A 25,800-nucleotide genomic window follows, 5' to 3' on the forward strand; every position below is an offset into this window, starting at 1 on the left:
AAAACCTGCATCAAGCTTGATTAACACAAAGGGTTAACTTTTATAAGAGAAATCGGGTCTTGACTATTGGGGAAGAGGAGTTCAGTATGCTTTACTATGATTAACTCATGTTATGCTTTGCTTTTGTGATTGCTTAAGTTGATGTTACTTGTCTTATCAACTTACCTTTTGTAGTACTTTTATATTGATGCTCAGGTACTCTCATTCTTTTCTCTGGAACTTGAAAGGATAATGAAGACAGAAATCTCCACTCCAGCAGTATCCTTTTCCCAGCCAAGCTAAGGTATGGGATGTGTTTTGCTTTTTGCATCAAGAGTATGACTATTACAGCAACAGGATCAGGACATTTACACCTGCTTCTAATTATTTATGGTTGTAGGATTCTATCACCTTCTTTTTCACTTTTTACTTTGGTCTGCTTTCAGCTCAATTCATCTATAATTATGATAGGCAGGAAATATAATGAACAGAAATCCAAGGTATACAGTTATCCAGTGCACCCCTTGAATAGGTGCTCAGGGATACAATATTAGATTGGTATATCGTATATTTGATGATAGTTACTTATGCTGATATTAAATGAGTAACAAAAATAACATTAACATTCTTCATTCTGAGCCTTGTTATACTTTCCCACTCAAAGTAATGTTGGAAAGAAATTATGTAAAGGAGCCCAGAAATCATCCATCTGTCAATCCATCATTCTGAGATTTTGCTGAAAACTGAATCCAACAGTAGCAAACAGTAGCACCAACAGTAGTTGGTGTAAGAGAGAAGCTGGCAAAAGAAATTGTGTCCAAATGTGTATCAAATCTGGCTGGGGACTCTGGAAAAATATTTTATCATCCTCACTATCCTCATCATCAATAACAGCAACATCTTCATCATACATAAAAAAACCTTTCAGTGCAACAATATGATAGAGCTGGATAATACCTCCAATTCTGTTAAGGTCTCTATTCTTAGTCCTCATCCTTTCTTCCTTCTGGCTATGTGACTCAAGAGCTAAGCCTATGCAATTTATCACATGCTATTCACCACACACATGATGAAATATGGATGGAGTGCAGAAGCACACAGAGAAATGTAATATATTACATGTACCTCCTATGGCCATTGCTGGTTGAGAAGTTGAAAATAATTCCAAAAGCCATACACTGAAGCTGGGTTGAATTCCATGCACATCAAAGCTTTTCTTTCTCTTCCCAGAGCTTAACCCTAACCCTAACCTCAGCCCTAACCCTTACTCTAATGGCTCAACACAACTTATTCATGTCACTTAACAAATTTAATATAGTTAACTAATCTATGGAAATATAAGCAGCTCTTTGATAAACTGTTCGCTAAACGAAACATTTCCTTTTGTTTACCATTGCCAATGGAGCCCTGTTAGATTCTTGCTCTAACTACAGTTGTTTCCACCAAGGTCCTCTGTTCTGGTGGGAACAGAGGTTTAATCGTATTGGTCGAAGGGTCTGACAGCTCCCTATAAAAGGGCTGCTGTCAGACTCAACCTTCGCTGGATTGTTCTCACTTCTTGTACTTAATAAAGAGCTGTTACTGTTAAACCTGTGTGTGCCTATCCATTACCCAATCTAACACTGGCGACGAGGATGGGATTGGAAGGCAACTAGGTGAACCGAAGAGCGTAGCAATCCAGGAAGTACATCCAGCTTGGAGCTCAGAACGGCTTCGAGCAGCCATTTTTGAGCGGCAAACTCAAAATGTCCTCTGAACACAAAATGGCCATGCACACCCCACCAACTCTGTATGACCCAGTCACCGAGCACTGGGACTCGTACATGCTATGATTTGACTGCTTCCTCGAGGCAAACAACCTCATGGCCCTTTCTGAAGGCCGCAAGAAGAACATGTTCCTCGGGTACTGTGGCTGGGAAGTGTTTGAGACGGCGAAATACCTCTCTAGCCAACACCGCTACAATCAGTCACCTGGTCCTTGCTTCAGCAGATGCTGAGGATCCACTATGTGCCCAAGCCATCCAAGCATGTTCACTGGCATGAATTTAACATCAGAAACCAGAAGGATGAGTCAATTAACAAGTACGTTGTGGCACTCCGCAAGGCCGCAGCATACTGAGAATTCCGAGACGTGGACAAGCTGATTCTGGACCACATAATTTGTGGCGTTCGGGGCATTAACCTCCTGAGGAGGTTACTCACTAAATCTAACCTCACTCTGCAGATCGCCTTGGACGAAGCCAGGGCATCCGAATCAGCCGTCAAATCTACAAAAGGTACACACATACATCGCGAGGCTGCAGACCCCGAGAGCTCAGAAGGCGAAGAAGATGACAGCTGCCACATGCTCAGTAGCCATGCCCGGCTGGTGCGCAAATTCAAATCACATTTCCCACCTTGCACTAGCTGCGGAGGAGACCACGCCAGATCGGCTTGCCATTTCCTCAATGCAATCTGCCAGTGCTGCGAGCGAAAGGGGAACATCGCCAAGGTGTGCCGGAGCGAATACCCTGCCACTGCCTGGCCGCCTAGAAGCGCACCAAACTGCCAACAGAGGCCCAGCCATGGGGCCTGGCAGAAGCCACCACGGCGCTCAGAGGACAACAATAGAGTCACCTACCACACGTCAATTGGCCAAGTCTGCACCAGGCGGCCAAAAAAGCTGAAGGTCACAGTCTACATCGAGGACTCTCCATGTGAGATGGAGATCAACACTGGGTCATCACTGACCATCATACCGTGGTCTACCCTAAAGCAGGCTATCTCTAGCCTAAAGAAGCAGCATCTTCGCACTCCTGACATCCACCTACGTGATTACCAGGGAAACTGGGTCACCATCGTGGGCCAAGGCACCTTCCAGGTGAAGTTCAAGCAGTTCAGCGGGAAAGTCCCAGTGACAATGGTCAGCGGCAATCTGCAGAGCCTCCTAGGGCTAGATTGGTTCCAAGCCCTGGGCCTAGAGGTGACCGGTATCAACACCTTGAAAGATGACGGCGCTGAAGCCATCTTTAAGGAGTTCGAGGACGTCTTCGGCACCAGTCTGGGTAAGTATGTGGGGATTCCAATTTAGTTTGGATCCCACATAGCCCCAATAAGGCTAAAACCCAGGAGAGTACCTTTTGCTCTCCGCCCCAAAATTAAGCTCATAGGCCAGGAAATCCTAGAGCTGGTCATTCACGCACGCTGGGAGACCCCTATAGTGACACCTGTCAAATCTACTGGGTCTGTCCACATCTGCGTGGACTACAAGTGCACATTAAATAAAATGCTACAACAAAGCGACTACCCTGAACCCATTGTACAGCACCTCCTTCATTCATTAGGTCCCGGAAAATTTTTCGCTAAATTGGACATGGGGCAGGCATACCAACAATTGCCTGTAGATGGTGCTCTGGCAGAGGCCCAAACCATTGTGACGCACAGGTGTGCATTCAAATGTCACCACCTGCAATTCAGTGTTAGTATCGCCCCTGGACTGTTCCAAAGCATCATGGAATGGCTTTTTCAGGAGATTCCAGGAGTCATCCCCTATTTCGACAACATCTCGGTATCAGCTGCAAACGAGGCACAACTTTTAAAATGTGTACGAACAGTTTTGACTCAAATTAGAGACAAAGGCCTCCTTCTCAAAAAAGAGAAATGCCAAATTAACGTGCCAAGGGTTGAATTCTTAGGGTACCTAATTGATAGCTCTGGGATTCACCAGACCACACAAAAAATCAAAGCACTTAAGGACGCCCCCACAACTCGCAATCCAACTGAGCTGCAGGCATTCCTCGGAATCCTTAATTTCTACAGCATCTTTCTTAAACAGAAAGCCACCATTGCTGAGCCTTAACTGGCTAAGAACACGAAGTGGTCCTGGGGCAAAGCCGAGGCAGCCTCATTTGCTGCGGTAAAATGACTCCTGTCAGCGGATTCCTTCCTGGTACAGTACAGCCAGACCCTGCCGTGGGTGCTGACCCGTGATGCTTCCTTGTTCGGCGTTGGCGCCGTCCTCAGCCACCACATGCCCAACGGAACCGAAGCCCCTATTGCATTTTACTCCAGGACTTCGAACTGGTTACGGACCACAAGCCATTGTTGGGCTTACTGGCTGGGGACCGACCTACCCCAGTGTCATTATCACCTCGCATGACCAGATGGACCATCTTTCTAGCTGCCTTCTCCTACCGTCTCATCCACCGGCCAGGCTCCATTTTGGGGCACGCTGATGCTGTCAGCCACTGCCTGCTGCCTGAACTTCTCGCTGACCCTACCGTCGAGATGCCAGTCCTCCTCACTGACTGCTTGAGACTGGGCCTGTCTCGTCCAGTGACGTTGCCCGTCACTCTGCAAAGGACTCCACCATCAAGCAAATTTTAAATTGAGTGTGGAGGGGGTGGCCCAAGGAGCCTGTTGGTGCTGATTTCAAAATGTATTTTGCCAAACGCAATGAGTTATCGGTTGTAAATGGCTGTTTACTGTGGGGGGACCGGGTTGTTGTTCCACCCAAACTGCGCATTGCAGTATTAGAGGCTTTACACGTAAGGCATCCTGGAATTGTCAGGATGAAGTCTTTGGCTAGGAGTTACGTGTGGTGGCCTAACATGGACAGGGAGATCGAAGAATGGGTGACTAACTGCACACCGTGCCAGGAGTCCAGACCAGCTCCCCCAGAGGTGCCCGCTAAGGAGTGGGAACGACCTCAAGCACCATGGTCTAGGCCCAGTTCATGGCCAGACATTTCTTGTAGTTGTGGACGCCTACTTGAAATGGTTAGAGGTAGTCGTGATGACCTCCACTACAGCAGAAGCGGTCATCAAGGTGCTACAGAGACTTTTCTCCATGCACGGCTTGCCTGATGTCTTGGTCTCGGACAACGGATCCCAATTCACGGCCATGCAATTTGAGACCTTTTTAGCAGCTCAGGGAATCAGGCATGCCCTGGTCGCGCCATTCCATCTGGCCTCCAATGTTCAGGCAGAGAGAATGGTGAGATCTGCAAAAGAGGCCCTCTCTAGGATGGGCCTGGGAGGTTGGCAAACATGGTTTGACCACTATTTGCTAATTCAGCACATCACACCCATGCCATTACAGGGAGAAGCCCCTCCGAGCTTCTCATGGGTCACCGGCTAAGGTCCCACTTAGACCGGCTACACCCCAACTATTCTGCCTCATCGCCCCCAGACTCCACAAGCAAGATTCGGACATTTAGCATAGGGGATTCAGTATACGCCCACAACTACGCCAGGGGAACTCTGTGGGTACCTGCCACAGTGATAGGCATCACCAGCTCTCGCTCTTACCTCCTAGAGCTCGAGGACGGTAGGAATTGGAGAAGGCATATTGACCAACTCTGTGGCCACCTCTCCAACTCCACTCTTAGACAACCAGAGTTAACTCCTGCACGAGTTAGCCAAAGCCCTACCCAAATGGAACAAACACTCACTCCTTCCACGGCCAGTTCAAGCCCGAGGGTACCAGGAAACTTGTCTGGTTTTGTTGCAAGCCTGCAGCTAGCTCCAAGCAAACCGGCTCTAGAAGCTCCAGCCGCGGCCTGTGAAAGGTTCCAGGAGCTTACACCAAGCGGAGCTGCGGAGCAAACAGGTCCGTCTGACCTGCCCAAGGAAACCTCTCCTACTGAACTGCGCAGGTCAGGCAGAGCTACCCAAAAGCCCGCCTACCTGCGTGACTACGTAACAAGTAGGATTGTTCCATCCAAGAGGGGAAGGGTGTTAGATACTTGCTCTAACTACAGTGTTTTCCACCAAGGTCCTCGGTTCCAGCGGGAACAGAGGTTTAATCCTTTTGGTCGAAGAGTCTGACAGCTCCCTATAAAATGCAACAGTCTTTATATGCAACAGTCTCATTTGTCTAGGAACATCATCTGAAAATAGAGCAAAAAAAGATACTCTCATGCTTCTCCCTGGAAGAAGCTTCTTAACTTGTACTCATAGACCCCGTCTTTCCTATGAGTAAACTAAGTAAAGAATTCCTGAAACTGGACTCAGCTTCTGGAGAGAACTTGGACAGTTCTATGTATTTTTCTAAGCCATATAGAGCACTTTATCATCACCTTCTGTGATTTACTTTTTATTTCTTTTAGTAATAACTATTTTTAAAAAAGGGTGGATAATAGCTTTGCTTTGTTTTTCCCTTCAATATCAAAGATAGGGATCTGATTTTAGGAGAAGAAAACGGTCATTCTTGCTACTTTATCACATTTTGCATTGAGTTAAATAATTTTGATGGTGGAATGTTTCAAGTTATATTTTGGATTCCTGGTGAATTTAACTTCTATTAGATTATCCTTGTCTATTTAGTTAGATACCACATTTTAGGTACGGCCAACCAGAGTTCTGACTGAGCATTTGTAATTTCTACTAAATATTCCCTTAGAAGAAACTGCTGTGAACAAATTGTTGAAGAATTAGGCTTATCATTTTATTATACAATACAATACAATAGTAGAGTTGGAAGGGACCTTGGAGGTCTTCTAGTCCAACCCCCTGCCTAGGCAGGAAACCCTATACCGTTTCAGACAAATAGCTATCCAACATCTTCTTAAAGACTTCCAGTGTTGGGGCATTCACAACTTCTGGAGGCAAGCTGTTCCACTGATTAATTGTTCTGTCAGGAAATTTCTCCTCAGTTCTAAGTTGCTTCTCTCCTTGATTAGTTTCCACCCATTGCTTCTTGTTCTACCCTCAGGTGCTTTGGAGAATAGTTTGACTCCCTCTTCTTTGTGGCAACCTCTGAGATATTGGAATAATGCTATCATGTCTCCCCTAGTCCTTCTTTCTCTTAAGCTAAACATACCCAGTTCCTGCAACCGTTCTTCATATGTTTTAGTCTCCAGTCCCCTAATCATCTTTGTTGCTCTTCTCTGCACTCTTTCTAGAGTCTCCACATCTTTTTTACATCGTGGCGACCAGAACTGAATGCAGTATTCCAAGTGTGGCCTTACCAAGGCATTATAAAGTGGTATTAACACTTCACGTGATCTTGATTCTATCCCTCTGTTGATGCAGCCTAGAACTGTGTTGGCTTTTTTGGCAGCTGCTGCACACTGCTGGCTCATATTTAAATGGTTGTCCACTAGGACTCCAAGATCCCTTTCACAGTTACTACTACTGAGTAAGGTATCACCTATACTGTACCTGTGCATTCCGTTTTTGTTGCCTAAATGTAGAACCTTACTCTTTTCACCATTGAATTTCATTTTATTAGATAGTGCCCAATGTTCAAGTTTGTCAAGATCCTTCTGTATCTTAAGCCTATCTTCTGGAGTGTTGGCTATTCCTGCCAGCTTGGTATCATCTGCAAATTTGATGAGTTCCCCATTTATTCCCTCATCCAAATCATTGATGAAGATGTTGAAGAGTACTGGGCCTAAAACAGAGCCTTGGGGTACTCCACTGCATACTTCCCTCCATATTTCCATATTTCCATTGTTGGAATTATTGGTCTTTTAAATTTTTTATCCACAATAAGCTCACTATAGCAAGAAAGGTGATCTAAATTTACTTTTTGGAATGTCTGAAAATAAACAATTCTTAAATATGCTCTGACTTTATTAATTGCATAATTTTAAAGGCTCACTACATTAATGCCAACAATGCAAGAATACAATGACTGAAAAGTCCAATTTTATAGCAGCCAGATGTGTGTTTGTGACAATGGGCATGCTGGATGAGTTTATGAAATAAATGGCAAATATGAGGTTTTTTTTTTTATTTTACCATATTTTGCAAATCTAGCAGAGTTGACAATTTAGGTTCAATTTCAGTATTCTGAGTTTCTTCACAAAAAAGATTATTCACTACTACAGACTCAACCGCACAAATGTAAGAATTGAGAAATAAAGGAGATTTTGAATTATTTTAAAACTGTTACTGCATAGCTTATTAGCAATTGAGACAGTTTTACTTAAAGAATTATTTTACTCATTCTTCCAAATGAATGGATATGGTAATATTTATGATTAGACATATGGTTTGTGTCCTCACCACAATACGGTTGTTTGGGGCAATAACCTTGGGTCTCTATGAATGCATCATCTGTGACCTTCAGTAATGTTATAAAATAAAGATCTGATCCTATGTTCAAGCAGCAGAAGTAATAGTTATAGTTGTGATTAATTTAATGGTATGATATGACCTTTGTTTCTAATTAGATTTGTCTGGAAGGACTTCTTCGCTGGAAACGTGTTCCAGATGTTCTTGTAATTTATTAATTCTAATAGAAAGGATAGTAGCAGAAAAAACATTATGTTTCATAGTTGAGTCCTGTTATATAGCATACTCTTTCTCGGCTGAATGTTTTCTGTGTAAGCTGACCTCTTAGTGCAATATTTCATAAACAACATGGGTGCATTGGTTGACAATTAAAGCTATTAGGCTTAATCTAAAAATTACACTACTGCAAAGCCTGTCATAATGTATTATGCGTGAAATATATCTGTTTAAAATAAAATTCTAGAATAAGCATACAATATCTGGGCTACAGACATATGGATGAATGCTATTTGGTGGCAAAGCCTATAGCTTTCTGTTGTGTCCCAGCAGGAGCCGTTGGAGCGGCCACCAGACTCCGAGAGCGAGGGTCCCTATGAGTCAGCTCTGGAGGACCCTGGGCAGGGTTCTGACTCTGAGCAGGGATCGGAGAGTCTGGTCGGCCACCAGGAGGGCCTGAGGCATGGAGCAGCGGTGAAAGCCAAAGGAGGGGGGCTCCAGATGCCATGCCTTGGAGCAGTGGGGAGGAGTCACGGGACAGTGACTCAGACATAAACAGGGAGTTCTTAGATGCCTGTTATCACCACGCCCACAGGCGCAAGGAGCAAGGGCGCAGTTACCGGTGGTAATTGCTCTCAGCTGCTGATAAGTAGACTCCCCTTCAGTATATAAAAGGATTGATTGAGCATACGCCCTTTGCAGAAGTCAACAAAGGAATTATTTGGAAAGCTCTGCCTTGGAAGCTTAGCATGCTGGACAGCTGCTATCGTGTGTCAGTGCCGAGGGATTCTGAGAGCCTAGTCGTGGTGGATTGCTGCCAAGGATCTGTCTGTCTGTCTGTGCAATAAATCCTGTTGAAGTAGTTTTGGTCCGGAGTGTGTTCTGTGTTGGCAAGGGAAGAAGGAGGGTCAGAACAGCTTTCTATATCAATTGCTGGCATCTAATCAGAAGGAGTCTGAAGGCAACCTTTTCAACTAACACCTTTTATTAAAAGGCATATATTTTCATCAGTGCATTCTATTATATCATTATATCATAAATATGAGTCACTTGCCAAGCATCTGAAGTTTGATCACATGACCATGGGGATGCTCCAATGGTTATAAGTGTGAAAAAGGCTGTAAGTCACTTTGTTTAGTGTTATTATAACTTCAAACAGTCATTAAACAGACTGTTGTACATCGAGGATTGCCTGTATACCCTTTCTGAAATGGATAGAAAGTACTCCTGGCAGTGCTGGAGCAACCTCACATGATCTTACAAAAGCTCCTTGTTAAATTTTATGGAATTTTTGACCTGGTTGACAGTTTACAGACAACTTGCACTAATGCTGCTGCCCCTAGCATTTCCTGGAACAATACGTCTATCTGGTCCACAGCATCTCTTAAGTCTTAGAAACTATAGGGACATTTGAGGGAACAATAAGAATAGCCCACCTTTCCTTTTATAAGCCAGAGATTTAAAACAGGGGAAGGTGTTCTTTGAGGCGTAGAGACATATTTAATGGTGCTTGACACTGCAAGCTGCTCACCTTGGCATTAAGAAAAAAAAATACTACAATATATGAAAGAGTCTCCATCAAGGTATGTTCAACTCTAGCTGAGTATATGGATATATTCATGTATATCTATGGAAGTAGTTTCCTTTGTTCTGTTCTAGGATGTTTGTTTGTTTACTCATTAGACTAGCTTATGCCCCTGTTTTTTTTTCTGATCATCTTATATCTAAGTAACAATCAGGCCCAGGTATGGCAAACTGCTGAGATCTCAGATAGATATTTTTCTTTTGTCTCGTTAATTTGAGTAACATCTTTGTGTTCCCCTCCCTCCCTAGAGATAGATTTTCTAGGATGGAAAATGTTCATTTAGTAAAATGCATCAAAGAATGACTTGATAGTACTGTGAAAAACTTGTCCAATTGCCATGTTTTCATTTAGATTATAAATATGGAAATATGTAATCTTTTTATATTATTGTAAACTAATTAATGCATTAAAAAGTTTTACAATTACATATTCATATAGTATGGGTTATTTTCCCTTTTGAAAAGCTTCCTTAGGAAAAGAGTAATGTTTGAAATAGGATGAGTTGGCAAATATGCCTTTGAGTTCTGTTGATTCAATTCTCCTGATCTTGAGCAATAAGAAATTGAAATGACACCCCAAACCTTAACAGATATATCAGTTCACTCGATAATATTAGATTAGAATGAATCTAATAGAATAGAATGACTGCTGGATTCCTGCTTCTGACAAATAATGAACAAGTCTGAAAAGACAGCAAAAAGGGAGGTAAAGGGGCTTCCTGTGCAGAAACATAACTTTCTTTTCATTTCTATCTCTCCCTTATTTCCATCATGCCGCTAGAAAGGATCCTTATGCATCAACATTTAAATTTAAGAAAGTAACCAGCTGAGCTAAAACACCGAGGAACACAGAATTACAGAATAGCAGAATTAGAAGGGACCTTGGTGGTCTTCTAGTCCAATCTCCTGCTCAAGCAGGAGATCCTATATCACTCTGGACAAATGGTTGTCCAATTTGTTCTAAAAATTATCTAGTGATGGAATACCCACAACTTCTGGAGGCAAGCAGTTCCACTAATTAATTGTTCTCACTAATAGGACATTCCTCCTTAATTCTACATTGGATCTCTCTTTGATGAGCTACCACCTATTACTTCTTGTGCTGCCCTCGGGTGCTTTGAAGAATAGGTTGACCCCCTCCTATCTATGACAGCCCTTCAAATATTGGAAGACTGCTATCATGTCATGCCTAGTCCTTCTCTTCATTAAAGTGGACATACTGAGTTCCCGCAACCGTTCATCATATGCTTTCGTCTCCATTTTCCTAATCATCTTTGTTGTTCTTTTCTGCATGCTATCTAGGGTCCCTATGTATTATTTTATATTCTGGTGACCAAAACTGGATGCTGTATTCCAAATGTGGTCTTACTAGCAGAGTATAAAATAGAACTTCCTCAGTTAATGCACTGCAAACTTACGTGATTATCTACTAGGACTCCCAAATCTCTTCCACAATTACTGCTGTTGAGCCTGGTATCATCTATTATATACCTGTGCATTTGATTTTTCTTGCTTAAGTGCAAAACCTTACTTTTCTCACACTGAATTGTATTTTGCTAGATAGGGTCCGGTGTTCAGGTCTGTCAAGATCCTTGAGTTGGCTATTCCCCCAGCTGGGTGTCATCTGCAAATCTGATGAGTTCCCCTTCTATCCCTGCATCTAAATCATTTATGAAAATGTTGAAGAGAACTGAGCCTAAGACAGAGTCTTGGGGTACCCCACTACAGGCTTCCTTCCATGTAGATGTAGTTCCATTGTGGACTGCATGCTGAGTGTGGTTGGTCAATTTGGTGTGGATGCTGTCTATTTACACAATAGACACAAATAAATACTTCACATTTATTACCGACTATGAAAATTAAAATATATATATAAGTAGTGTGTTAAAGGCAGTCTACTTTCATGCTTTCACTTGTTAAGAATATGACAGTTTAGAATGAAAGGGTAGTAGAAAGGATGTGAAAGATTGAAAAAAAGATAAAAGGATAAACTACTGCAATGATTTGTGAAGAGAAAGAAAAATTACTAGTAGTGAATTTATCAAAAGAATGCAGAAATCTGTAAAAATGCCATAAATATAGTCATAATGTAAATATAATTAGAAATAACCAAACCAAAATTTTCAACCTGCCTCTAAGAATTCCTTGTGTTGTAACAGCAATCCTGTCTGATCATATGAAGAACACCATATTTGATGTCTGGGAAATGTTGACTTGTCCTACTTAAAGGATTATGATTTGTACTGAGATGACTAAAGAATTATGCTAAGCATCTACATGACTTGGAAAGATTCAGCTTGTGCTTTATCTCATATGCTTATTATGCAGCAGTTAAAGGCAAAGGAACAATGCCAATGCCAAATTGGGTATTGATAGAACTTGGCATTTCAGCAAAATCATAGCTTGGTAGGAAAATATTTATTTTTTAAAAAAATTATTGTATTTCAGTATAAATGAGAAAGAGCTCAAATATAAGGAAATTTTTGCTTAACACCCCCAGAAATAAAATATAGATCAGTACTGCCTTTTTGAATTGAATGTGGAAACAAATGGAAGCCATTGAAGCTGGCAACATCTAGCAAAGCAGGTTAATATCAGTTTAGTCTTCTAAACAATGGGGTCTTGCTGTTTGGCTGGGAGGGACAGAGGATAACCAAGCTGTGTGAGCTGCGGGGCGGCATACACGTGCAAGCACATGTGGCTCAACTGAAAGTGGAGCTGCACATGCATCTGTGCTGGCCCACCCCTTGTGTGAGTTGTGCTGGCTTACGCGTGCATGCCAGGCTGCCTCTCATACATCCCGGTTCCGAACAGACCACAGCCTGGTAGTAAATTGAGGGGGTTAGGGACCCCTATTCAAACAATCTAGAGATAATTATAATTTCATTGGCCTGAAAAAGCCAGCATGGGGAATTCTAGGAGTCGAAATCCATATATTGGACAACAAAGTTGCTAAGTTTGAGAATTATGGTGCTAAAGCAATCTTTCCTATATTATACTCACGGAGATACACTATATTGCCAAAATTATTCACTCACCTGCCTGTACTCGCATATGAATTTACTGCAAGTGTCATCCCATTCCTAATCCATAGGGTTCAATATGATGTCGGTCCACCCTTTGTAGCTATAACAGCTTCAACTCTTCTGGGAAGGCTGTCCACAAGGTTTAGGAGTGTGTTTATGGGAATTTTTGACCATTCTTCCAGAAGCACATTTGTGAGGTCACCCACTGATGTTGGACGAGTTTACGTGGCCTACCACTTCGTGGCTGAGTTGCTGTCATTCCCAAATACTTCCACGTTCTTATAATATAGCTGACAGTTGACTGTGGAATATTTAGGAGCAAGGAAATTTCACGACTGATTTGTTGCACAGGTGGCATCCTATCACAGTTCCACGCTGGACTTCACTGAGCTCCTGAGAGCGACCCATTCTTTCACAAATGTTTGTAAAAACAGTCTGCATTCCTAGGTACTTGATTTTATACACCTGTGGCCATGGAAGTGATTGGAACACCTGATTCTGATTATTTGGATGGGTGAGCGAATACTTTTGGCAATATAGTGTATTAGGTTTCTAATTCTGAGAATCGTAGTTCCAAAACAAATGAAAGATTCGAGATTGGAGCAAGTAAACTCAGAACGATATAAGGCATTCTTCCTTTTAAAAATTTAATCCATAGATGGAGTAGAGTCTTCCTGTCCCTAAATTATCACCAAGGCCTTCATCTTCTCTGGGTTCCAGAGTCTTCAGCCAGTCTATCACTGAATCTTGGCATTGAGTTTTTTAGTGATCGCTTCACAGAACTGATACCTGACTCTGCATGCTTGTATTATTGCAATTCGATTGTGCACAACAATCAGTTCCCCTGCTAAAAATTTTAAATTGGTAACAGCTTTTATATGAACATTAAAATATTTGTTCTTCATGTTGCAATTTTTTAAACTCTCAAGATCCTTTTTCAGACAACAATCATACATTTATTTTAGCAAACAGTGAAAAGTGATATCTTAAATGGAGCTGTGGATATCTTTTATGTTTCTGAATAAATTCTGACTAAGAGAAAGAATTTGGCTATTTATGAGCCACTGTAGAACTGCACGGTTAGCATTTTAAATCCCATGTGCTGCATGTTCACAATAGGTTGGGCTGCGAAAGCAGACACTCTGTGTCATATGAGGAGCCCCTTAAGAATACGAATCTAAGATTTTCTGTAGCTTGTGTTCCCAGTGGATTGCCTGCTTTAGATGCAAAGATATAAAAGGTGTTAGAGCGGGTGAATGGATGAGGCAGACTCAGGCTAACAGTAACAACAGCTCTTTATTAGTGAACACTATGTACAATCCAGCAAAGACTCTGTCTGGTAGCAGCCCTTTTATAGGGGGCTGTCAGACGTCTTAACCAATCGCTTTTGAGTATTTTCCCGCTGGATCAGAGACCTTGGTGGAAACTACCATACTGTTTATCAATATGTAACACCCCTCCCCTCTTAGACGGGCTGATCCGGCTGGTTACGTACTCACGCAATAGGCGGGTTTTCTGGTGACTCGATCTGACCTGCATAGTTCAGTTTGCGCTGGAACCTTAGACAGGTTGGATGGACCTGTTGTCTCTGTGGCTTCGTTTGGTGGAAGCTCCTGGAACTTTCCAGGATACAGATGGAGTTTCTGGAGCTGGTTCACTCGGAACTCGCTGCGGCCCTGCAACCTCATCAGATAAGAACCCTGGTACCTTTTGGGCTTGAGTTGTCTGTGGAAGGAGTTAATTCATGCTCCTTTTGGGTAGGGTTTTGGCTGACTCTTGGGGTTACCCCTAGCTGCCTAAGATTGGAGTTGGAGATGTGGCCTTGGATTGGGTCAATGTGCCACCTCCAAATTCTACCGTCCTCAAGCTCCAACTGGTAAGAGAGAGGCCCAGTAATTACTGTAACTGTGGCAGGGATCCAGAGAGCCCTCCCTGCATAGTTGTGGGCGTAAACTCGATCCTCTATGCTAAATTGTCTGATTTTGCTGGTCAAATCTGGGGGAGTCGCGGCAGGTTTGGGTGTAGCCGGTCTAAGGGCGATCTTAGCCAGCAACCCATTAGAAGCTTGGCGGTGCTTCTGCCAGTGGTAGCACTTGGAGTGATGTGCTTGTAAAAGAGGAATTGGTCTACCCATGTTTGCCAATCTCCCAGCCCCATTCTGGATAGGGCTTCTTTTGCAGATAGCACCATTCTCTCTGCCTGTCCATTACTGGCCGGATGGAAGGGAGCGACCAGGACATGTCTGATTCCCTGAGTAGCTAAATAAGTCTCAAATTGCATGGCCATGATTGGGGCCTGTTGTCCGAGACTAGGACATCAGGCAGGCCATGAGTGGAGAAGAGTCTCGGTAGTTCCTTGATAACCCTCTCTGCCATGGTGGCGGTCATGAGGACTACCTCTAACCACTTTGAGTAGGCATCCACAACTACCATAAAGACCTGGCCATGAACTGGGGCAGCAAAATCAATGTGAACTGTGTGGAAGACTGTTCATATATTCTGCAAAACAGTATTTTTTCAGTCATAGCGTATTGACTAAACTATGTGATCAAATTCATATAACTCACTAAGCCTTATCCTTACTTTTATATACTGTACCATAATGCAGGGGTCCCCAATCTCGGTCTATGGACCAGCACCGGGCCATGGCATGCCAGAAACTGGGCCATGCAAACAATCAAGGCCCCATCAGTGGGATGCAAGCAGCATGTGAAACCATGCCCACTCCGGTCCATGGAAAATCCACTTTCCATAGAACCAGTCCCTGATGCCCAAAAGGTTGGGGGCTGCTGCCATAATGCAACTATTGTAGTATTGCGCCTAAACAAAATCAAGTATATGACATTATTGCTTAGTATATATTGTAAATACTTTTATGCAGTGAACTTTTCAAATTATTAAATCACAACTCAATCATGGTAATGCCTACTTTAAAATACACTCAGACTCACATTGAGTTCCAAGAAAGTGTTTTAATATTGCTTAAAGCTAACATAAATGTTGAGGACACTGCTTGATGATTAGTCTGACTTTCATTAATAGCTACAACATTTACATTATTTATATCTTGAGAGGACTGAGCTCCTAGTTTACTCATTTATGAACTTCCTTTATGGATAGTGAGTAGTATTATAATGTAAAATTTGGCATGACAAAGGCACGCAAAAGCCTAAATGCATATGAAATATTTAAGTTCAATCTTATATATCACAGGATGATGATCTTAAACCTGCAATTTCATATGCATTTATTGAAATATGCATCTCCCTGATTTCATAAGATTTATGCAAAATTAAGTGGACAGAGGATTATGGTTTATTCCTGTCTGCAGAATGGAGAACTCTTACTTGAGTTACTTGTCCCATATGATACAATCAAAAATGTACTCTTGATAATCATTCCTTCTCCTGTGCTGGGCATATGGCAGACGCCCTCCAGGGAAAAAGAGTGAGGGACCAGGTGTTATGTGAAAAGAAGATCTACCTGTTTGTTATAACAAATGCATATCTAAACAGAAGCATAAAGCTTTCAGACAGAGCTATGTTGAGACAGAAATATATTATAAGACTTTTTAGTGCAATTTAGCTTCAAATAATACATCATTCTTATCTTCCTGGATTTGAATGTTTAGTTTTCCCCATGTTGGAAAAATTGATAATATTATTTAAGAATGCTCAATTTATATAGAATCCCTTATCAACTGCTCAATTTATATGGAATGCCACAAACCAGGAGAGCATAGGCTGGGGTTCTTTGTCTTTGGAGGTGGAAAGTAAAATTGTTGCAAAATATCATGTAATTCTAATGTTAATGTAATTTATGCTTTTACATCTAAAAATTAAATAAAAAGTTGAGCTATCACACATTAGAGTGATTCAACACATTCAATACAGCAAATGATTTAATATTGATATTAATTCTGAAAGAAATTGACTTCATACAAGATAACAGTATGCATATTTCACTGATCATAATTCAAGTGTTCCTTTTAACTACAGATATTTGAATAGATTTCTATTAGGATGACAATTAAAACAAATAAAATCCCCCCAAATCTACATACAGTCTTGAGTAGAAAATAGATTGTGTTCTGTAGAATGAAAATAATGAAAAATGAAAAGTCTTCTCAAAAAATAAAAACAATAAGAAATGGGGGATGAATCAATCCAATATATATTTTAAATAGTTACTTTTTCCAGGAACTCCAAGAGATAACATTAGGCACAGTAATGATAACACAATGAGTGTAGTTTAGTAAACCTTGCTAGTTGGTATTCCAACTACTTGATGTTACAAAAGATCTTTTCTCTGGACCTAAAGGATCTCCCTACTATTGTGGCTGACATCTATAAATACTGATTTCTATGAATATATCTAATCTCAGAATCTGTGAAAACAGCCATTAATATATCTTCATTAGGAGACGTGGGTGGCGCAGTGGCTAGCATGGCAGTATCGCAGGCTAATTCTGATGAATGCCAACTGCCAGCAGTTCGATAGTTCAAGTCTCACTGGTTCAAGATTGATTCAGCCTTCCATCCTTCAAAGGTCAGTAAAATGAGGACCCAGATTGTTGGGGGCAATATGCTGACTCTGTAAACTGCTTGGGGAGGGTAATGAAGCATTGTGAAGTGATATATAAGTCTAAATGCTATTTCTATTGCTATTATTTATTTATGTGAAAATTTTAATCCTGCTATATAGCATCAAAATCAGCAGAAATGTTTAAATAAAGACAGAAAGAATGGTGACTTTAGAGTATGAGCCTTTGATACAATTTTTAAAAAATTGGGCAGAAAAAATGCATGCCTATTCTAAAGATATGAAGGAAGTTCTATTGATTCATTTTTAAATGCTGTGGGGATGAGAAATGGATCAATAACAGAAGAAGAGTACCTCAAAAACAAATAAGATGATCCCTGCCTTTAGAGTTACAATCAGAATACTGTTACCAAAGCAGAAATCAAAGAATGAAAAAAGAAAAACAACTCAAAACCAGTTTCTGGAAATTATAAGAATTATAAGCTACATGGGTGTACACAACATACAGAATCTCTATCATAATTAAGTACCCACAATTTTTCCCTAGCATAGATTGCATTTTCTCTGAATAATTTGTACGGGGTAGGGGTGGGGTAGAAAAGAAAAGTGAGTCAGTTCCCTGGTTGTTATAATTCCTACGATCTTTCTTTCCTGACATTCTTCTGTTTCTCCCCTTCTTTCTTGCCTTTAGAGGTTGCCACTCATCACCATATATTTATACTGAAGACTCATCTGTTTCGATTAGCTGGCCTGGCACGCTCATAACTTTTACCTCCTGGCAGATATATTTTAACTGGTATTTTAGGGGAACTATTTTTAAATTTAACTTACGGGGTATTTTTTAGGGGTTTTTTAAAATTATATTTTAAATACTTTACTTTAATGTACAGTTCTTCTTTTAACCTCCTCCATAACTATCTATTTAATTATTTAATTATTTATGTTATGTATCTTTTATGTATTGACTGTACACCGCCCCGAGTCCCTTTTGGGAGAGGGGGCGGTCTATAAGTGTGAATAAAGTAAAGTAAAGTAAGTAAAGTAAAGTATATTTCTAAAATTTTATTTGAAATGTGATATAACATCCTAGCAGAATGTGGAAGAACTACTGTACACTTTTTAAGGTACTAGCATATTCGATGCAGTGGCGTCACATAACTTTGCACTCTGTTTCAGATGAACTTCTGTGTGATTACTCTTCCTTTTTTCTTTCTCCAATTTTCACACTGCAATTTGGGCCATCATATATTTTAAAATATTTGATGAAACTGTAATTAATGAAAGAAGGACAAAAATGCCATCAGGCCAATGGAAATCACACACGCTCTAGATTCAGTCTGGACCCAACAAGCTTCACAACAGTCACTTGAATCAAGTGTTTTTATAGCTCTGCCCTGGATCATCTGACACCTGATGACACCTTCACATTTTAGGCCAGAGATGGGTTGCTGCCGGTTCAGCTCGGTTCGGCCAAACCAGTAGTGGAATTCAGGCATGGGTAACAGAAACGGCACCAATCCAGGCCTGCCACGCTCCTGAACTGGCTCCCTCACTGCCACTTGGGCGCCACCATTTTGGATTTTAGTGACTGCACGTCCACAGTTCACTGTAAATTGTTCTGTGTATGTGTGCAGAACAAATTACATTGAATAGCACACATGTGTTGTGCACGGGTTGCGAACAGTCAGTAACGCCAGCAGCAACCCACCTCTGTCTTAGGCCTAAACAAACCCTTGGTCTTACCTCAGCCTAAGTATATTAAGGGAAAGAAAAAGTAAGCTACATTAAAAAAAATTCTAGTGTGTTTTATTACTGGTGAGTTTTGGATGTACAGTAACCTGGCAGTTACAATACAGTGGGTCTATTTGAATTCTAGGGGGCAAAAGACTTCTTAACAATAAGAGCATTTTGACAGTTCAACCAATTTTCAAAGGACTGGTGAACAAATCTTCCCTGGATGTGAATAGAGGCCAGACATTCCTCTGTCGTGGATGCTTTAATTTTGTCAGAGCTGCAATTTGATTCAGTGAGCTACATGGCCCCTTCAAGCTCTATAATTCTATGTAACCAAACCATACTGTTTCATCTCTGCACAGATACTATAAATAGCTGCTTCCCTGAGGAATGAGAAATGCAGTGCAGTGATGCTGCAAGAGAAGTATTTAAATCTACCCTTAAGCTGTGTCATGCTTGCTAGCCACCGAAGAGATTGCTAATCTGTAGAAAGAAAATCAGTGAGGGTTTTTAGCTCATCATTTGGATGAAGGGCTAATTAAATAACCTTTTAGCTAAAAGGAATTGTTCAGTTTCCATGGTTCATAAATTATCAGTGTGAAAGGAAAGGATGATTGGTCACAATAGATGTTGACCTCCTCTTTCTACATTTAGTAAAGAAATATGCAAGCTGCATTTTCAATTTATGTGAAATCACTTCAGTTTCCAGAATATTTCTGATTGCAACTGCATTAGGATCAGATGTTTGGCTAAAGGCTTTTTTCTCCCGGAAGCCTTGATAGTTATAAATTGAATCCTTAGGAATATTTTTAAGTCTTTAATTCTTAATTATCATATTTTTAAAATACATAAGAGCAAGCAGTTTAACAGAAAGGGTACATCAAGGGAAGACTTTGTAGCAGAAACTTAGATTCCAAGTTAGTAGAGTAAGCAACTGGCTTTTAACATTTTGAATAATTAGAGCAATATACATAGGCATTATATGTCCTTTAGAAGAACACATCTAAAATATACATTATATTTGCCAAATTAGAACTGTGTCTATCATGTAAATATGTTTATATTATATTTATCTTTCATCTCATTTAGAGTTTCATGATTTCTGTAGGTTACTGACGTAGGGTATCTGCTACACACTGCATAAATGAAGAACCTTTTTTTGGTCACAGGCTCACAGCCACATTCCTTCAGAAGTGGATGAGGACCATATAATAACTGGTGATAAATCAAGCAGGAGTTTATTTTAAAAAAGTATTACCTTTTTTCCCTCTTATTTGCTTTCTGACAACTTCTGCCTTTTTCAAGCATAAGACTTGGGATGGAACAAATTGTTCTTGCTATACTCTAAACGGATTACTTGTACACAAATTTTGTGCAAAGCTTTTCAACTTAAAACCAAATGTTGCTTGAAAATAGACCAAAAGCCACATGTCTCTCTGGGTTGCAAGATATTAGCTCATTGTGTTTTGTGTGTAAGTGCACACTTACGTAAGAATTAGTCTCAAAGAGCCTTATATCCAGTGAAGTATGTAGATTTTTCATGTTACTCGTAGTTTTTAATGTTCTTTCCTATTTCTTTCACTATAAGTTGTTGTCAACTCCTAGTGACCACATGAATAGATTTAAATATATATATAAATAATTAAAACAGTCATTCGGAAAAGTAAAGCCAGGCAACCTAATTTGGAGCCCAGACAATGCTTTTCTGAATGTTCACTGCAACAGAAGGATACAGGTGGATGAAATTACCAATGGAAATTCTTGAATGTAAATTGATGCCTTGCTTTGAATCCACATGGACACTGTTAGCAGACTTTTCTTCAAGTACAGTTTCTATTAACTTTTCCTGTGGTGCTTTGAGTAAATTTTCAGTAACTGTGAATTTCATATCTTTTAATGGATGATCAAAGAAGTGACAGATCTATTAACCCTGAAGATGAATTAAGCGTAAGTAAGCAAACAAAGTGTGCATTGGAACATTAAGACTGGGTTATATATTTTTGTCATGTTCTAACTTGCAGAAGACCTTTATTGGATGGAATAGCCATTGTAAATGCAGTGGATGTACTGTCTTTAACTGTAAACAATATTTCATGTCTTTCTGTTCCCAGAATGATGGGACACAATATTATGAGATAACTGTTTAGAAAATCAGAAATGTATTATGAGATAACTGTTTAGAAAATCAGAAATGTATTGACAAATTGAATATATATATATATATATTTTAAAAGCTAATTCCATCCCTACGTGGTGAAAAAAAAGAAAAAGATAAAGCCAAGCAGTGTATCTAAATATAGTCAGCTTTCAACTAGTTGGCATAGTAACCGTTATCCTGAAGAACTAGCATGTGGTAAAAAAAGGAAAGAGCAATTTAAATAATTAATTGTGCAGTGATACTTAAATTACTTCACTGATGGGGGATGAATTTTATAATGCTTAACTATCACTAGTGTAAGAAAAATATATACATTGTTCTCATGCAAATTAGAAAATTATTTGTTCCTTGAGATGGTGACACAGAAAATGTATGGTTTTGCTCAACGTACAGATATGATCAAGCATTTTATACATTATGTTGAAGTCTAAAAGACTTAAGGAAAGAAAGGTTTGATCAGAAATAAGTGAAATTCCAGACTGATATAAATAGCTATCTATATCATATAACATGGTACAATACAATAATTTAGTCATATTTTTCTAAAATGAATACTGTTAAGAAGAAGCTAATTAGAAAAATGGTACTAATAACTTTTGTTGTCACTAACTACTAAGAATTGACAATTACCTGTTTAGCAAAAACCTACAGCAAAAAAAGTCATAGCAAATGTTATATCAATTGCATGAGAATTGTTGAAAAAAAATAGCAGTTCAACCTCCATCCCAATATGCAGTGGTGAAATTCAATTTTTTTACTACCGATTCTGTGGGCGTGGCTTGGTGGGCATGGCAGGGGAAGGATACTGCAAAATCTCCATTCCCACCCCATTCCAGGGGAAGGATACTGCAAAATCCCCATTCCCTCCCCACTCCTGGGGGAAGGATATTGCAAAATTTCTATTCCCATCCTGGGGCCAGCGAGAGGTGATATTTGCTGGTTCTCCAAACTACTCAAAATTTCTGCTACTGGTTTTCTAGAACCTTTCAAAACCTGCTGAATTTCACCCCTGCCAATATGGAATGCTATCTATGGCAATTGTATTGTTCTTGGAATTTGGTGCCCAGATCAATGATTATTTGCTGGGTATTTTTTCCCTGAGAGATGAATCATATGAAATTTGAGTTTACATCTTCTTATCAGGCTTATTGTTGGTGTTATCTAAAATAAAAAAGAAATGTCTTCTTTCCCAGGAAAATGAGATCACTTTCCCCACCGTGCTTTCAAATTTTAATTGAAAAAACACCAAATCCTTTCAATTTCAATGCCCAAAGCTATATATTTTCTAGTAAAACATCTCAATTCTACCTTCCTTCCTGTTACTTGTATCTAAAAATATTTGTATGATGGGTCATGTTTGTAAAACAATGGAAAAAGTCTTCATTTAATGTAATAGAACAAGGAAACCATACCCTTATTTAATAACCTTAAAACAGAAATGGGAGTTTGTCAACTTCTACGTGTTCTTGAATTCTTCAAGCCTTCAACTTGATCATGATGTTTGGCAAGTGGACATGAAATGCCACTGAATACCCCAAAATTCTCATCCCTGTCTTTCTAATGAACAACCTGAACATACTTATCTTCAGGAGAAATGGCAACTTTGCGATAAAACATATATGTCTTTGCCTTCTTGAAACTCTTTTGTTTTCCACTTTAAGGTATCAAACATATCAGTTCAAAGATCAGATTCTGAAGAAAAGTGGGAAAGACTCACAAAAAAACTCAACAAGACATCAAAATCCAAAAGGAAAGCTAAAAGGGACAAGTCTGCCTGGAATTTTCAAAATAAAATAATCTTGTTTACAGTAGTCCTCTTCATTATCGGTGTAATAAGTTGGACATTATTGTGGCTTTTTATAGGTGAGTTCCCTACATCGCTCATCTAAACTCTGTATTCCAAAGACTTCTTATCACACTATCAAATCCTTGATGTATGCTAAACTGCTTGAGGAAAGCCTTTATAGATAACGGGGTCTCCTTCATGGTCTCTTTAATGGCAGTTCAGATCTGCAGGCTGTATTGGAGTATAGAAAAATTATCATGGGCAACCAGTTCTGAACTGTTTCTATGAAAATTATTGTGATGTTTCCACGGAGGAGAAAACAAACTGAATTCAAAGGAGACTTTGCTTTCTTACAATGCTAAACTAAAAAGCTAATGGGGTGGTACACAAGGTAGGGAACTCCCTTACAAGGGGAATGAAATGAACTTTTCCTTGTTCTGCTTCAGACAAGCAGCAAGTCACAAGTATAGTTTACAAGCGAGATGTTTTCCACAGAAGTTAGGGTTGTCTTTGCAGCTGGGACGATTTTGTTGTGAATGTTATTAAGAAGATCATGATGGACTTAGTGCTTTTCCAATTCACAGAGATCTTTTGCTGTCAGTTTTTTATTTCCATATGGAAAGCGAAAGAAAAAAAGCATAATACTCATGTTGCCCATTTTGTTTTACAGTTGAGGCAGAAAACAAAGATGCTTTGTATTTTGTTGGACTATTTCGTGTTGCCAACATTGAATTTCTTCCAGAATATCGGCAGAAAGAATCTAGGGAGTTCCTTTCAGTAGCACAGAATGTGCAGCAAGTGGTAAGAAAACCCATACACAATGGCATACCATTTTTATCAGTAAATTTGACAAAATAATTAACTGGATGCATATATTAATCAATTTGTGTGTTCCAATGAGACAATGAGCAAAGGCCTTGGCTACAATATGCCTTTCTGAAGTTGCTTTGCTGGAGGTTATAACATAAATGAGTTTTCCCCCCAAAGATGGGGGAAGCCTGTTCCAAATGAATACTTTTGTTGACAGGACAATACCTGTTGCCATTTATCAGTTTTTCTCCAGTCAAGAGCATTTGGAATAGCACAAAGGAAAATGAGAAATGACTCCTGATCTTCAATAGTGAAAGGAGTATATATATATATGACAAATACATTCATGAGTAGAACCCATGGCACAATCTGTCCTGTTCCTAAAATAAATATATCATTTATTTGCTTTCAATGTAGCCTCCTTTTCTCTTTTTTAACCTGCCCCTGTTTATCCTATATTAAATAAACACCCGAAAGCCATGGCTAACATCCATTACTCCAGATGTTCTCATATCTGTGAATGGTGTGTACATAGGTCAACTTTACAAAACAACAACGTTGTATGGCAGTATTTCTCAACAGGAAACCTACATTTGGACCTGTATTCATTGCCTGGTATTATTTTCTTATTGGCAATCCCTGGATTTTTTTTTACAATGTACTTAGTATCATCTACATAATTGTCTTGTTTTGAGTATTTCCCAATGTAGTTTGGGATTTTATGTCCATCATGGCAGTCACGGATCTCATCCAGATTACTAAAGGCCTAATTTACAATGGAGGTCATAGTCCAGATCTGCTTTTTGTTTTGGGGAGAGAGATAACATGATGTGGAGTTGAGGAGTGGTTACCATTAACTCCTTTTCATGGTCAAATCACTCCCTGTTCGCACTGGAGTTGTCCCTATGGCTACCCTCTCCATTCAAAAGAAGGATCTATTTGATCATTCTGTCTCAGGCACTTGATTGCCCTTATTGGGTTTCAGAAACAACTTGGAGTTGTCCCTGAAGCTCTATAGTTTAACTGAGGCCTTAGTTGCTGCTTGGAATGAGAAGGCAACAACAGCCTTGGATTGGATTGTGCCTGTGCAGACTGTGCACTGATCCTGGAGGGGGCCTGGTTTTCAAAGGAAGTTTGGGTGCTGAAATGGCGTTAGAGCACTACTGAATGAAAACAGAGAAAATCCAACTAAATACAGGTAAGAACACTTTACTATTAAGGAATACCCTGTGTCAAGAAGAGTGACAAAATCTAAGTATTTTTTCCACTCTGATTACCTTCACAGATAAATTTCTTATGGCTCTAGTTAAGGTGACTTGTCTCCTGTGAAAGGAAGAGCCAAGCAAATTGTTATAGGAGCCTCTTTGAGGACTGTGTAAGTCCCGTGGAATTGACTGAGGAATAGTTCTGTTTTGTTATCTGTGAGGAATCTGAGGTTACTAGAATGCAGTCCTTGGGCTTTGAGTTCTGACATTTATATTTTATATCCCTGTCCCTTCTGGTTAATCAAGGCTCATTGGAGAGAACATATGGTTGGATACATGTGGTGGTAAGTGCTTGCTTGAGGGAGGGTATTATTTTATCACTTTTGAAGAAGTGGTGATCTACCTCTTCTCAAGAAGCTACTGCTGGATCCAACAGAGCTGGATTATTGCCACCCAGTCTCCAAATTTCTCCTTTATGGGAAAATTACTGCAAAACTGGTAAAGTTACTGCTCTAGAAGACCCCTGGAGGAAGCAAATTATTTGGATCCCTTTTCATTGTGTACTAGACCAGGCTGATAAAATATTAGTTGCACTTGTCAATGATCTTTTATGGTGTCAGGATATTTTTGATATACTGGATTTCTTTTGATATGATTAATCATTGTGTCATTCTGAACCCGGATAGGGGGTTGGGCATGGAAGGGAGGCATGGTTATAAGATGTTATAAGATGTTCTCCTACTTCCTTTGAAAACAGTTAC

The 25,800-nt window shown here is 40.0% G+C and overlaps 1 protein-coding gene across 6 annotated transcripts in view; it reads left to right on the top strand.

The window, feature by feature from the left end:
* Positions 1-258: 258 nt before the first annotated feature.
* The window catches only part of TMPRSS7 (transmembrane serine protease 7), a 51,975-nt gene continuing 26,433 nt past the window's right edge, over positions 259-25,800 (top strand). For 2 of the 6 annotated variants that reach the window (XM_081953312.1, XM_081953313.1), the window contains exons 1-4: positions 17,261-17,352; positions 20,991-21,027; positions 22,900-23,101; positions 23,695-23,825. In XM_081953312.1, coding sequence (XP_081809438.1) covers positions 17,276-17,352; positions 20,991-21,027; positions 22,900-23,101; positions 23,695-23,825 — 447 coding nt within the window. In that variant the 5' untranslated portion in view covers positions 17,261-17,275. Of the gene's footprint in view, positions 284-17,251; positions 17,353-20,990; positions 21,028-22,899; positions 23,102-23,694; positions 23,826-25,119; positions 25,210-25,290; positions 25,384-25,800 lie in introns of those variants that run through there. The other 4 variants (XM_081953318.1, XM_081953317.1, XM_081953314.1 and 1 more) reach the window with 4 other exon arrangements.

Source organism: Natrix helvetica (assembly GCF_964273705.1).
Source record: "Natrix helvetica genome assembly, chromosome: 4".
Classification (NCBI taxonomy): domain Eukaryota; kingdom Metazoa; phylum Chordata; class Lepidosauria; order Squamata; family Natricidae; genus Natrix; species Natrix helvetica.